The following is a 12,706-nucleotide window of genomic DNA, read 5'->3' on the forward strand; positions in this document are numbered from 1 at the left end:
TGCTGCCTTCTAGGGACTTCCAGACTCAGAGGCAGAGCATAAGAATAAATAGGACAGTTGTATGCTTCTGACTGAAACATTGTTCATGCTATTTTGCTACAATGTGTTGTTAAATAATGTTGTGAGTAAGGCAAAATGTCATAAGCAACAAGACAACTTGCGAGTGGTGCAGACACAGTGAGAACAAGATATTTGAATAGTGCTTTGCTGAAGAGCTGTACCAGTTACTAGGATGGTTATTGGAAGTGATCCAAGAGATCAGCATGGATGCAGCAGTGGTTACTGCTGTTAGGGAGAGAAAAAAATCAGTAGCCTGACAGAAGTGAGGCTGCATAGGTCTGTGCCTGCTGGTCCCGCTAGTAGCAAGGCTGAGTATGTGTTGCCCGGTGGCACACACAGAGACACATTTATAAAGTACATATATGTATGCACATGGCTGGCCACACGGATCAACACAGGAACTCAGCACATACACAAACACAAACAGCATCAGCGGCCTTATCCTATTTCCCTCTCCAGCTGATCAGAATGGCGGTCCTTCAATGGTAAATCTATCTATCTATCTATCTATCTATCTATCTATCTATCTATCTATCTATCTATCTATCTATCATCTATCTATCTATTATCTATCTATCTATCTATCTATCTATCTATCATCTATCTATCTATCTATCTAATCTATCTATCCAGTTTGACATATAAGGACTCCAGTAGCTGGCCTTAGACACTCAGTCTATCCAGTTGCTGGCCCTGGATCCTTGGATCTTCTGTTTTCCCAGTTACTGGCATCTATACAAAGCACTTCCAAGGCTGCAGCCCCATTCCATTTGCAAATGACAGCAACAGTCTTAATGATTTGTTAATTAATACTCTTCTATGTGCAATAACAAGTTCACCCAAAACGATCAAAATTTCCACATTTCGCAGAGGTCTTATTCTCTAAGGAAAAAAACCCCACTTCTCTCAAAATAAAAACAGCAAGACAGAGAAGAATTAACATTGTACCTCTTGTGAGAGACACAGAATAATAAAGCTTTCATTCTGTTAATATATCTTATCTATTTAGCTTAGCTCTGTCTGATTATGATGTGTGTCTGCTGTGTTGTTTTTTTTTTTTTTTTTAGTTTTAATACAAAAAAAAATGCATTATTTTGCATGATAATTTTTTGTCATTACAATGCAGGCAATGGATGGTTCCTGGATAAGATTGTCATCAAATATAAAGAAGGAAAGGAAAATCAGGAGGTTGTATTTCCTTGTAATAGGTATGCCATTAATGGAGAAAAAGCATTTGTAACACTTCCAGCAACCTGAGGAAAAAAAAATGGAGAACAGATAAGTGCACACAGCCTAAATGTATGAGCACTGTCCCAGAGTTTTTCAAGATACAATGAACACAGGATTTTGCCATTGAAGACAAATAACAATGTTTCTGTAGGGAGCATAGCCTAGTGCAAAGAAGCCCAAAACCAAATGTTGCATAGGAGGAAAAGAGCATTGTTTGGTTTTTTTTTTTAGAATCTAAATTATACAGAGACCACACATAAATAAAAAAGCTCTCAGTTCTCAATGTTTTAAGAAGTATTATGTGTAAATATATGATATGATATAGTTGCCATCACACAAACATGGCGGGATGACTCACAAGTGGAGTGCTGCAATGGATGGTTATAAACTCTTCAGAAAGTATAGGCAAGAAAGGAGAGGCAGTGGGGTAGACCTGTATGTTAAGGAAGGAGGGTTTAGATTGTCTAGAGCTTAATGATGGTGACAATAGGGTTGAGTATTTATGGGTAAGAATCAGGCGGAAGGCCAACAAGACAGATACCATGGTGGGATTCTGTTATAGCCCGTCCAACCAGGATGAAGCGGCAGATGAAATATTCTAAAAGCAGCTGAGAGAAGTCTCACAGTTGTTAGGCATTGTTCTCATGGGGGACTCCAACTTACCAGATATCCAATGGAAATACAAGACAGCAGAGAGGAAACAGTCCAGGAGGTTCCTGGAGCATGTGGGAGTTAGCTTCCTGGCCCAGCTGCTGAGTAAGCCAACTAGGGAAGTCACCCACTGCAGCTGCTGTTTGTGAACAGCGAAGAGCTTGTGTCTGATGTGGTGGCTGGAGGCTGACTGGGGCACAGTGATCATGGAATGATAGAGATTTTGATTCTCAGAGAAGTAAGGAGGGCGTCAGGAGAACTGCTACCCTGGAATTCTGGAGGGCATACTTCGGCCTGTTGAGGAACCTGTCTGACAGAGTCCCTTGGGAGGCAGTCCTGAAAGCAAAGGGGTCTAGGAAGCCTGGACATTCTTCAAGAAGGAAATCATAAAGATGCACAAGCAGGCCATCCCCATGTGCTGAGAGATGAACCAGCTGCTCATGGCTTGGACGGGTGTGCACTTCACTGGGTAAAAAACTGGCAGGCTGGCTGAGCCCAAAGAGTGGTGGTGAATGGAGTTACATCCAGTTGTCAACTGGTCACAAGTGATGTTACCCAGGGTTCAGTTGGGGAACATCTGGGGCCAGTTTTGTTTAATATTTTTATCAATGATCTAGACAAAGGGGATTGGGTGCACTCTCAGCATGTTTGCAGATGACACCAAGTTGGGTGGAGTGTTGATCTGCTTGAGTTGTTATCATATTGGGATAATTAATATAGTAGAATTTGCAGAATTCTAATTTAGATCAAAATAACTATATTCTGTAGTATGTGGTCCCCAGGATTTATGAGATTTATTTATAGACGTTGTTTCATGTACGAGAAGTGAAACATGTTACGGATCCTTCAGTTTAAGCACATGTAACCTCAACATGGTGACAATAGGATAGCAACTGTTAGTGAGCACATATTTATGTAGTTTTGAATAAGTGAGATTGTTAAAGACTGTAAAGTGTTATATGAACAAGGGGGATCAACTGAATGAATATAGGCATATGTTTATAGTGAAATGATATTGCAAGAAAGTGCCTTAAATTCATCCAAATAACAAAAGAGGAAAGTAAAAAGAGAATTTCAGTTAATTGCTGCAGATCTACAGAAGCTGTAGAAACTTCCAGACCTGCACGGGTTATATATAATTTTAAGTACAACGGATATAGCTAACCACTGCTGGTTAGATCATCCCACCAAATACACAGGTGAGTCTCTGACCCTGTAAATGCTTAGTATTTCTTATAAGGTAATTTGTATAGTACTGTAGTACTTCGTGTAGCTACCATGATAATTCCTATTTGCCTGGATCAGAGTGAGCCAAATTCTCCTAATATGAATAAGGTTAACTGTGATGAACTTACTTATAAAAGAAAATTCAATCTAGAAAGTAGTTTCAATGCATAATTTGACTAAAAGGTATAAAAAAATACTGTTGGAGAGAGAAGGTAATTGTCAGATTACTTGAAATATACTGATAATTTTTATTAATGTTAATATTTTTGTTTTTGCAATTAAAGATGGTTAGATGAACATCAAGATGATGGGAAAACTGAGAGGGAGCTAGCTGCCAATAGTAAGTATTTTGTCGAAGAATATTGGTGGTGTATATACTCAACATTGGTGGTGTATATACTTAACGCCTAGTTATTACTGAAGAACCTTTCTGAATAAGACTTTAACTTAAGAAGAAAAGTGATAAAAAGCTTGCTTACATATTTTTTTTCTGCTCATATTTTAGAGGACGACAATTCAATGAAGAAATTCCTTAAAGGTAAGCGTTGTTCTCTACAGCGTTATTTTTGCTGTTTGAATTTAATCTGCAAATCAGTATTGTGACAAATATGTAGCCGCATGACCTCAACGTATACGTATACTATCAACTTTGAGAGAAAATGAAGATAAATTGGTGGCAATAGTCTACAGAAAGGACTAGGCCTTTGTAAGTACTTAAGAAAAACATGCTGCTCATATACTATTTCTGGTTTTCTTCATATTTCTACTATTCTGTCTTGAAATCAGCCAGGAATTCCCCTGAGAAGGGATTCAAGTGTTGTTTTGTTTATGGCAATATCACTGTCATTTAATACATGGGGACAGGTCCCCTAGCAAACATCAGCAAGTTGAAAAATGTATTGTGAATTGTCAGTGGAAACATTTTCAGGTCAAAATCCATCAGGGTATTCTTGAAGTAGCCAGAAATAGTGCTTGTTTAAAGTCCATATCCATTAGTGAAGCTAAACATAATATACGCATTCAGCTGAACAAATCTGCTTGAATTAATACAAAGATTTTAATAAAAATTACCCATTTTTTATACCTACAAACACAGCCTCATCACTGTAATATGCTTGCATCTCCAAAGTGTTTAAAATTTGAGATACCATCTCTGGGTGTCTCCCTAACCAGAAAAGAGAAACATACTAACAAAAGTATTTTTGCAAACATTTAACTGTAAATGTGTATTCTGCACGAGTGTGTCTGGGAACTGGATGGGAGAAACTAACTTAAAACTTCCCCAAACATTTACGTTTGTTTCTGAAAACAGTGACTTGCCTTCTGTAGCATGAGTCCTGATCTCTCAGTCTAATTCCAGTTTCAGTGAAAATGAAATCATTTATATTCAATCAAACAGTTTAGCCAACAGCATTATTGTTCCATGACAACATAACTTTGACAAGAGGAGACTGATTAACTCAGGTAAGTCAAGGCTTTCCCACAGAGAAATCTGATTTTCATGAGACATTTGCAATAGGATTCTGCATTCTGCTAAGTGCAGAGTTCAGAGATGCAACCATAATATCTATTTCACATTATGTTCAGAAAATAGATGATATTTTACTACTAATCTAAGGTTTTTTTGCAGTGCAACTTCATTCTCCATTATGCTATAATAAACAGACACAGATGCACAAGCTGCTGAGAGCCTGTATGTGTCAAGAGCGGTTAGACACAATATTTTGATTATGAGGAGAAAGGAGTAGCCTATTCTTAATCAGTTTGTGAAATATCACACTGTCAAAACATCCAGGAGAACCCAAAGAGTATGTGCAGATGCTTAGATTGAGATCAGAGATTTTGAACGATGAAGGTATAATGGAGAACATTTTCAATAAGTGTTCTGCCAATTAGCCATGCATCAGCTTAGCTTGAATTGCTCTTTAGCCATCTTTTCTTCACCCAGGGGCTCATTCCAGTGAGGAACTGAGATAGGTGAGAAATTGTGCTTTTATGCCTTACATAGAAAAGATGATCAGCAGTACTGATCTCAGGATTGTTCACAGTTTAATTTGTGTTGTCGTACTGATTATATCATAGACCTTGCATGTGAGAAGACTGAGCTTCACAGGAGGGTAATAATCACAACAGGTTTGGAAAGCTGTCTTGTACTCAGTTCTTTGTCAATCCATCATGACAGTTCTAGGGTTAGAGCTGATAAGAGAAAATTTCAAAGATGCAGAGTCTTGGAAGGAAAAATAATTGCCTTAAATTCTCCCAGCAGCTGTAGCAGTGAAGATTTCACATGGTAGAGCAGAGAGTAGTGATAAGCAGCCCGGTTCACAGTGGAAGTGAAAACTTCGCATACAATGTACATTTACTGAATAAGAGGCAAGCAGCAGTGTTGGAGTTAGGGAGCCAATGTTTAATGTATTCATGTGGTCATGTTCTATATGAGCTTCACTCTGCAGGTGGGCTTCAGAGAAAGCCATAAAAAGCTGATTGGCATAATTCAGAGTTTATTTATTTTTGGGATAAGATCAATGTGCTTAGGTCAAGGCTAAAGCAAAAGTTATAAATCAGAACACTTTATAAGACATTCTGAAGGTCAGAAATCTCATTCTCTTTGGTTAAGGCTAGCAACTTGTTCAACCACATAACCAAAGAAGAAAGTTTGAAAGTCATCATTGCAGCACAGGTTATTTGAGGGCTCATGGTCCTTTTTCAGCCAGGCTGGCATTATGTTGCCTTCAGTGAAGAGTAAATCCCAGATCTCTGTGGACACTGCTGCTGGCTATGGATTTTGACAAAATGCGGTATGCCCATAACAGATTTTCTCAGCAACCTTTGTACACCCATAGTTTACAGAGAGGCTTGGCAAATCAGACATAGAAATGGATTTATTTGTATTCTCGTGATTCCACCTTTTGATGGAAGATAAAAAGACAAAGTGTATTGCCCTGGTAGAGAAGGCAGACAGCTTCTCTCAGCTCTCAAATAATGAAGTTGTTTTGAGGGAGGACAGGACTTTGCATCACTCTCTGAGTTTCATACATTGTAGGGAAATTTTCCTACTTCATTCTCTATTTTCTCTATTTCATTTCTTTTCTGTTTCAAAGTAGGTTAAGACATTTCTCTCAAAGCAAGGAGGCAAGACACAGTTTATTCCAATGTTGTCCACACTCCAGTCATTTGAAAGGAGATGTGTTCCTGTAGTGTGATTCCTGTAAGGCGCTCTGTGGTATTGTGGGCTTTTGTGAGTGGTGAATAAAATATGGTTCAACATCCATGAACAGAATTCAGTTAATAGATACTGATAGGTTGGCTCTTGTGTTGCGCAAGGTAGCTAGTATTAAGATACATAAAAAATTAATACAAAAAGAGAAAATATTCAGTATATTCTCACATGACTTAATTTGGTTTTAAATTATTCTCTACCTTACAAGTATCTGTTAATTCAGTAAGAATAATCAGAGAATCCCCAACCTGTAAATCACTTGGTCGTGCTTGTAAAAGGCAACGACAATATATATTGGTGGGTGGATGCTTAATTTCCTAAGAAAATAAAATAACAGACTGACTGCTGTGCCTCAAGGCAACAGAAATTCCTACAATCCCCAGGAAGTAAGCAACCTGCTCCTACATCTAACAAAGTGTGAATGTCATTCTCGGTCTTAAAACAAAAACACACCAGAGGGAAAAAAATGGACTAATGTGTTATAAAAGTGGTGGTGACAATCCTCTAAAAAGACATAAATTGCTCATACTAAAAAACCCCATCCAAACAAATGAAAGTAAAAACAAACAAACCAAAGCCAAACCAAACAAAACCCAACCAAGAAATCAAAAGAAAACCCTCAAAAACCTAAAAAAACCCCAACAAAACAAAACAAAAAGCAAACAAACCCCAATCAAACAAAGAAACAAACAAACAAAAAAACCCACCAGAAAAAAAGGTTTCATTTTCAGTTTCCTGAATTATGAAATGTTGACTTTATGTTTTACCTTGCCCAGTTTGTTATGTGCAGAAGTCATTGCAGGTTTCATTTTCACAGTTTTACTGAAAGCATCTTTCAGGTTCCAAAACAGTGGTTAAAAGACTTTCTTTCTGGAAGGAAATTGATATGACTGATCCCATGCTTTATGAAAGTTAGCAAATGACCCTTGGTTAAATTATTTTAGAAAAGAGAGAATTCTGAGACATTTTATTTTGCACAGTGTTCTGTTTTCCCCTACCATTCATTATAGCAGTTGTCAGACTGATGTCTCAATGAAAATGGTTATACCTTTACAAATAAGCTAAAAGTACAATAACACACTAACACACTAGTCACTCTGAAAGGAAACTAAGCAAGCAGATCAGTATTACCAGGGAAAAAGTATCTTTTTTAATGTGGCCATGAGTATGAAACACACCCTTTAAGCCCTGCTATTGATTTCCAGAACTTCAGGATATCCTGAAAAGAGATAATCATTGAACACAATAATTATTTGGCATCAGTCTCTTTCTTACCATCTTACCAAGTAGCTGTCTCAGTGAGTATAATATTAGACAAAAAAATTTTTTTCTCATTCTGGCATGAGCAGGTTAAATGGATTTGCTGAACTGAGGGAAAATGCAGTCAGTCTGGGTTAGCTCAGTTAACAAATTGTAGAAGCATTAAAAGTAAATGTAGGAGAACAGAGTCACAGATGCTAAGAGGCTTTAAATCTGTGAACCACTGATTTATTTCCTGGAAAACTCCCAACTGGTGTCTTAGCCTGTCTTCTGAAATAACAATTAAAAACATAATAATGGATATTAATTAAAATAAATCATCTTGCCTGAAATACCTTCTCTAAACCTGCTGCCTCTGAGCAGGAAACAGGCAGTTATGAATCCATGCTTTCTCTTAACTTGGGGTTTGCTCTCTCCTGAAGCAAAAGGATATTACAAAGAGAGGGGGAAAAAAGCTCACCTGGGGAACACAATAATTATCTTAATTTCCTCTCTGCTGTGTTCCTGGGACAGCCTTCAAAACGGGGCATGGTTGGAGAGGATAAGAGGTTCAGGGCTATGTTGGGAGTCTTTGTAAAAATTTGAAGCTGCTCATAAACACTCGGACTGCTCAGGAACAGCAGAAGCTCAAACGATGCTTGACTTCACCAAGTGTGACACCCTGAAGGGTACCACATGCCAACCTGGCACAAGGAGATAAAATTCAAAGCTGGCACATATATCAAACAACAAATTTCCTCATTAGGCAAAATGTGGATCTTCCACTACTACATCTGACTCATTCCTGGAAATGACCTCAGATAGAAGGATCCTTTCAGCTAGTGTGTTACTCAGAGAACTGACTGTGAGATGTATATTTGTCTGCTGTTTTGTACCTGAGCCTAGAAGAGTCAGGGAACTGTCAAATGTAATTTGGAAACAGCTTTTATAGCAAGGGGAAAAACAGAATTAGGTAAAGAAAACAATGTGAAAATCAAGGGAAAATTATAAATCAAGAAAACCAGAACAGGTTTTCAGCCAGTCTCCATCTCCAGGCGGGTGGGCAAAAACAAAAGGTATGAAAAAGAATCACATTGATTTTATTTCTGAATGAAACTATTCTAAAATTTATTTTGTCAGCACATTGCACTGCAGGCTTACACACAAACACAAAAATAGTTCTTTTCTATAAATCCCATTAGCAAATTACCGTATTGTCATGGTACTGGTCCCAGTCTAAACAATGCTTTTGATTTCCTTCCACTGTTAAGTTCCCTTTGCCATGCAAGATCAAGTGTCTTTTCTTCAAGCAATTCATTTGAATTCAAGGGAAGATTTGCATTCAAGTAGTTACGTAACTCTAGTCTATACTGTCTGTTTAAGACACAGTATTTTTTCCATACCTGGAATGGTTTTCCATAGCTTCTTGGTTGCATTCTGACCCAAAATATTGTTTTGAGTACAGGTCACCTGCCAAAAAGAAATCTCTGAAACGCCCAAGCTGTGAGCTGAGTTCAGTGCAAACACCTCTTTGGAATTCCCTAGAGCTTTGACTGATCTGATCTAACAAATGAGCAGGCAGAGTATGACAAATAAGGTTAGAAAAATCTGAGTTAAAGTCTCGTTTTTAACAAGTTAAACTTGGTAGCCATCAGTTTAGCCATCAGCTGTTATAAATAGACCACATACAAATCTTTCAAAATAGTAGTTTTCTTTTCCATGTTACATAAGAGCACTTTAAGAAATGAAAACTAGTTAATTAATTACTGTAATTAGAGCAATTATTTTGTTATAAAGAATGCAAAAAACTAAGCAGAGTCCTTTTCCTGATTCCTTGTTGTTAATTTATGCTTTCATACCTACTTTAACATTTGTCTTCTGTTTATCAAGTCTTGTTTAAGTTATAATTGTCTTCAAGAGAAGGAATTACTGTCTTTTTTATCATTATTTATTAAATAAGGTGTAAGTTCATAGTAATATTTAAATTCTTTGTTGAAATAATAACAAATACATCCATTGCTCTCTGCTATTGATATTAAAAATGTTACTGTTACATTGATCCTAAAGATGTTTTCATTTTGTTTAGCAGAACTGTGGAGAGTGCAGGTTAAAACAGGCGGAGATTCCCCAAAGCCACAGGAGGGTAAAAGGACCCTTGTGATTTATGGCTCAAAGGGAAAAAGTGATGAGCTTTTGCTTTCTCCACAAACGCCAGGATATGTGTGCTTTCTACCCAGAGCAACAGATGAATTCATTGTAAGTCATAAGTATACAGTATTACACAGAGCTTATAATGACATTCCTCCCTAGCCTATACATTTTATATTTTTAGAAATATATATGTATGTATGTATGTAAATGGAATGCTAGTTTGATGGGTACTAATGATGTATTCATTTACAAAGATGGAATGATATAACTTTAGATTTTGGGTCATCTTCTGCTGGTAGTCCAGTTCTGCTACAGCCAGCTGCAGTGTTCTCTTTGAAATTTTCAAAGTGCATTTAAGGGTGCATATCATGGAGAAAAATGCTCCTATTTATTATCTTCATCAGCTCATCATTTTTTCTAATTCTCTGAAGAGTCCTGCACTGCAGTTTCTACAAAAGGCAACATACAGTTATTTGTGAATGCAGATGAAGGACTGGACAGTGTTCTTGAGGAACAGAAGTAGGCTATTCTTTCCTTTATTTCGGTCTTTGTAAAGCCATATACACTGCCAAAATAGTTCTGTCTCTTAGGCCACCAGGCAGGGGGTTTTTCTGGGTAATCATATATCACTGGAGAATGTGTTCACGCATATCAAAGTGTGAAGAACCCTGAAGCAATAGCATATATATCTGGCTGGTATTAAAATCAACCCTCACACAGTCATGGCTACCTGTCCACCTGTCATGCAACCCCGCTGCTTTGAGAGGATTCATCTGAGGCATGTTTTTAATGTTCACATTCTGTCCTGGCTTTCTAGGCTAAGTCACTACAAATTCTGTTGATTGGCATGAAGTACAGCTTCTAGCCAGTCATGAGAGAAATAGCTTACAATTCAAGGCAGTTCTATGCAGCTCAGAAATATTTTTCAATGGCTGCAATAAACATTCTGAAAACAATGGCAAGTCTACATTTAGAAAATGTTATCAAGGCTTCGTTGTTATGACCGGATCCACAGTAATGACCTGCATTTTTAATTTAAATAACAAGCTAAAGCAATTTAGGAACTTTACAGGGAGTAAATGAAAAGGAAAATGACACGTCTTAAAGACAAGAAAGCAGCTTCTTATTGGAAAACAGACAGAAAACACACTGAACAGCAAAAGGAGCCATTGACATTAACAGAAGAGGTCAATAGAGGCAGAATCTGTCTATAGAGAAACCACACCAGCTGGCTGAATTTTGGCAAGTACCAATGCATAAAGCAGACCTCTGCTACAACCAACTTGCTGGTAATTTCCCAGATGGCATGTATTCCTTGTCAAGACTGCCTAATTTCAATGACTGTGTACGATGCTAGAAGAAATTAGTATTGCTATGTGTCAGTCGTTGTTGTCCCTCATAGTCTACTATCCTAGGTATCATAGTACCATAACAATCGTACCGGGCTTCCACCCCAGCAGCTTTCTAAATGCTTGTTCATACTTTGGATTAGCTTTGGGTTAGCATCTGTATTTCCCCCTTAACTATTTGTGTTCTTGTTTTATATAAATAAGTTAATACTATTTGAGCATTGTTTACTGTGCATGAAATTTTGTCTTTTTGCCACATTGCTTACAGTGGTTTACAATTCTCGTGGCATTCTGAGGAAATTAGAATAATGGGCCTGATATAAAGAGCGTTTGGGGATTTACAGATATCTCCATAAATACCTTCATGTCTTCTCTTGGTGGTTCAGCTAATAAACCCAGTTTCATTTTACTCTCGTTTTCTTTGTTCTTAATAAGGCTGTTCAGAAGAATACAGAAGCTTTGCTCATGTTCTCCTACTGCTGCAGCAGGTTGCAGGAGGCATGATGTCACCAGGAGGACAAGCTATGAATTCAGTTTTCCAGCAAGCAGAAGCAAATGAACTTTTAAACCCCCTCAAGATCCTGGACCTAGACAAATATCCTTAGTAATATAGCACAGTAAAAAGCACAACAGGTTATGTGCTATATGCAGTTTTTATTATCCTGAGATGTAAGTTTAATTTTGATCTCAGAGGTGTATTTATTGCACACTGAGGACAAGAAGGCATGTAATTCCTGATTTTCCAGATGTTCTCACACAGATATATACACAGATGTGTATCATATTCAGAATGATTATTTGATCCAAAATATTTCTAACCAATTCCTATGAAAGAACAGGTGTACAATTCCATGTAGCAAGCATAAAGAATAAATTAAAACAGATAAAATAGCAGCATGCTGTCTCGTGCAGTTGTTGGGTTTCAGTGGTCTCAGGCATCTTTAGTACAGTGGGTGAGCTGCTTAAATAAGAATAAATTTAATTATAACTCTTTATTTGTAGTAAATAAATTGAGAAATAGTTGAATGTGTCAAAGTTATTGATTCTGCTACTAGTTGAAACACTAAAGATAGCATGGCAAGGAACCATGCCATCTCCAATGAAAAATAACAGGGAAAATGAAAGTAAACAGTGCAGTAGAAAAATGTTTTTCCTTGATATTCTGGTGATGATAGAAATCAATTGTCGATCTCACATGGAATAAGCAAATTTGTAAACCTTTCTCGCAGTCATCAGTGTTTCTGATTACTTACAGAGTAATCTTCTCAGTGAGTGTCTTTGGAGAGTCCTAGTGTATCATGCCGATTCTATTATCTGGAGAATCATAAAATGCAAAGATACGTCAGCTGGCAGATCATGGGATTGGGATCCCTAAAACTACTCTCTGAAGCACTAGTACAGTTAGTATGAAATGAGCAACAGAGCTCTTCAAGTAGGTCTGTTCATAAATACTCAACAAATACAGAATATATTTTGTGTTAAGGGCTATGAGGCTGACAGAAAATCACATAATGCAATACTCCATGTGTTTTCCACAGTATGAGATTAAGCTCCAAACAACAAGCAGCAGGATTTCTGG

General features: G+C 37.4%; 1 protein-coding gene across 1 annotated transcript in view; it reads left to right on the forward strand.

Annotated features, from left to right (window-relative positions):
• RP1 (RP1 axonemal microtubule associated) overlaps positions 1 to 12,706 on the forward strand; it is a 178,995-nt gene that overhangs the window by 91,606 nt on the left and 74,683 nt on the right. The window contains exons 27-30 of the mRNA XM_065669368.1: positions 1,187 to 1,268; positions 3,453 to 3,508; positions 3,674 to 3,706; positions 9,714 to 9,883. Of these exons, the coding sequence (XP_065525440.1) occupies positions 1,187 to 1,268; positions 3,453 to 3,508; positions 3,674 to 3,706; positions 9,714 to 9,883 (341 nt within the window). The remainder of the gene's footprint in view (positions 1 to 1,186; positions 1,269 to 3,452; positions 3,509 to 3,673; positions 3,707 to 9,713; positions 9,884 to 12,706) is intronic.

The sequence above is a fragment of the Lathamus discolor genome, chromosome 2 (assembly GCF_037157495.1).
Source record: "Lathamus discolor isolate bLatDis1 chromosome 2, bLatDis1.hap1, whole genome shotgun sequence".
Taxonomy (NCBI): Eukaryota; Metazoa; Chordata; class Aves; order Psittaciformes; family Psittacidae; genus Lathamus; species Lathamus discolor.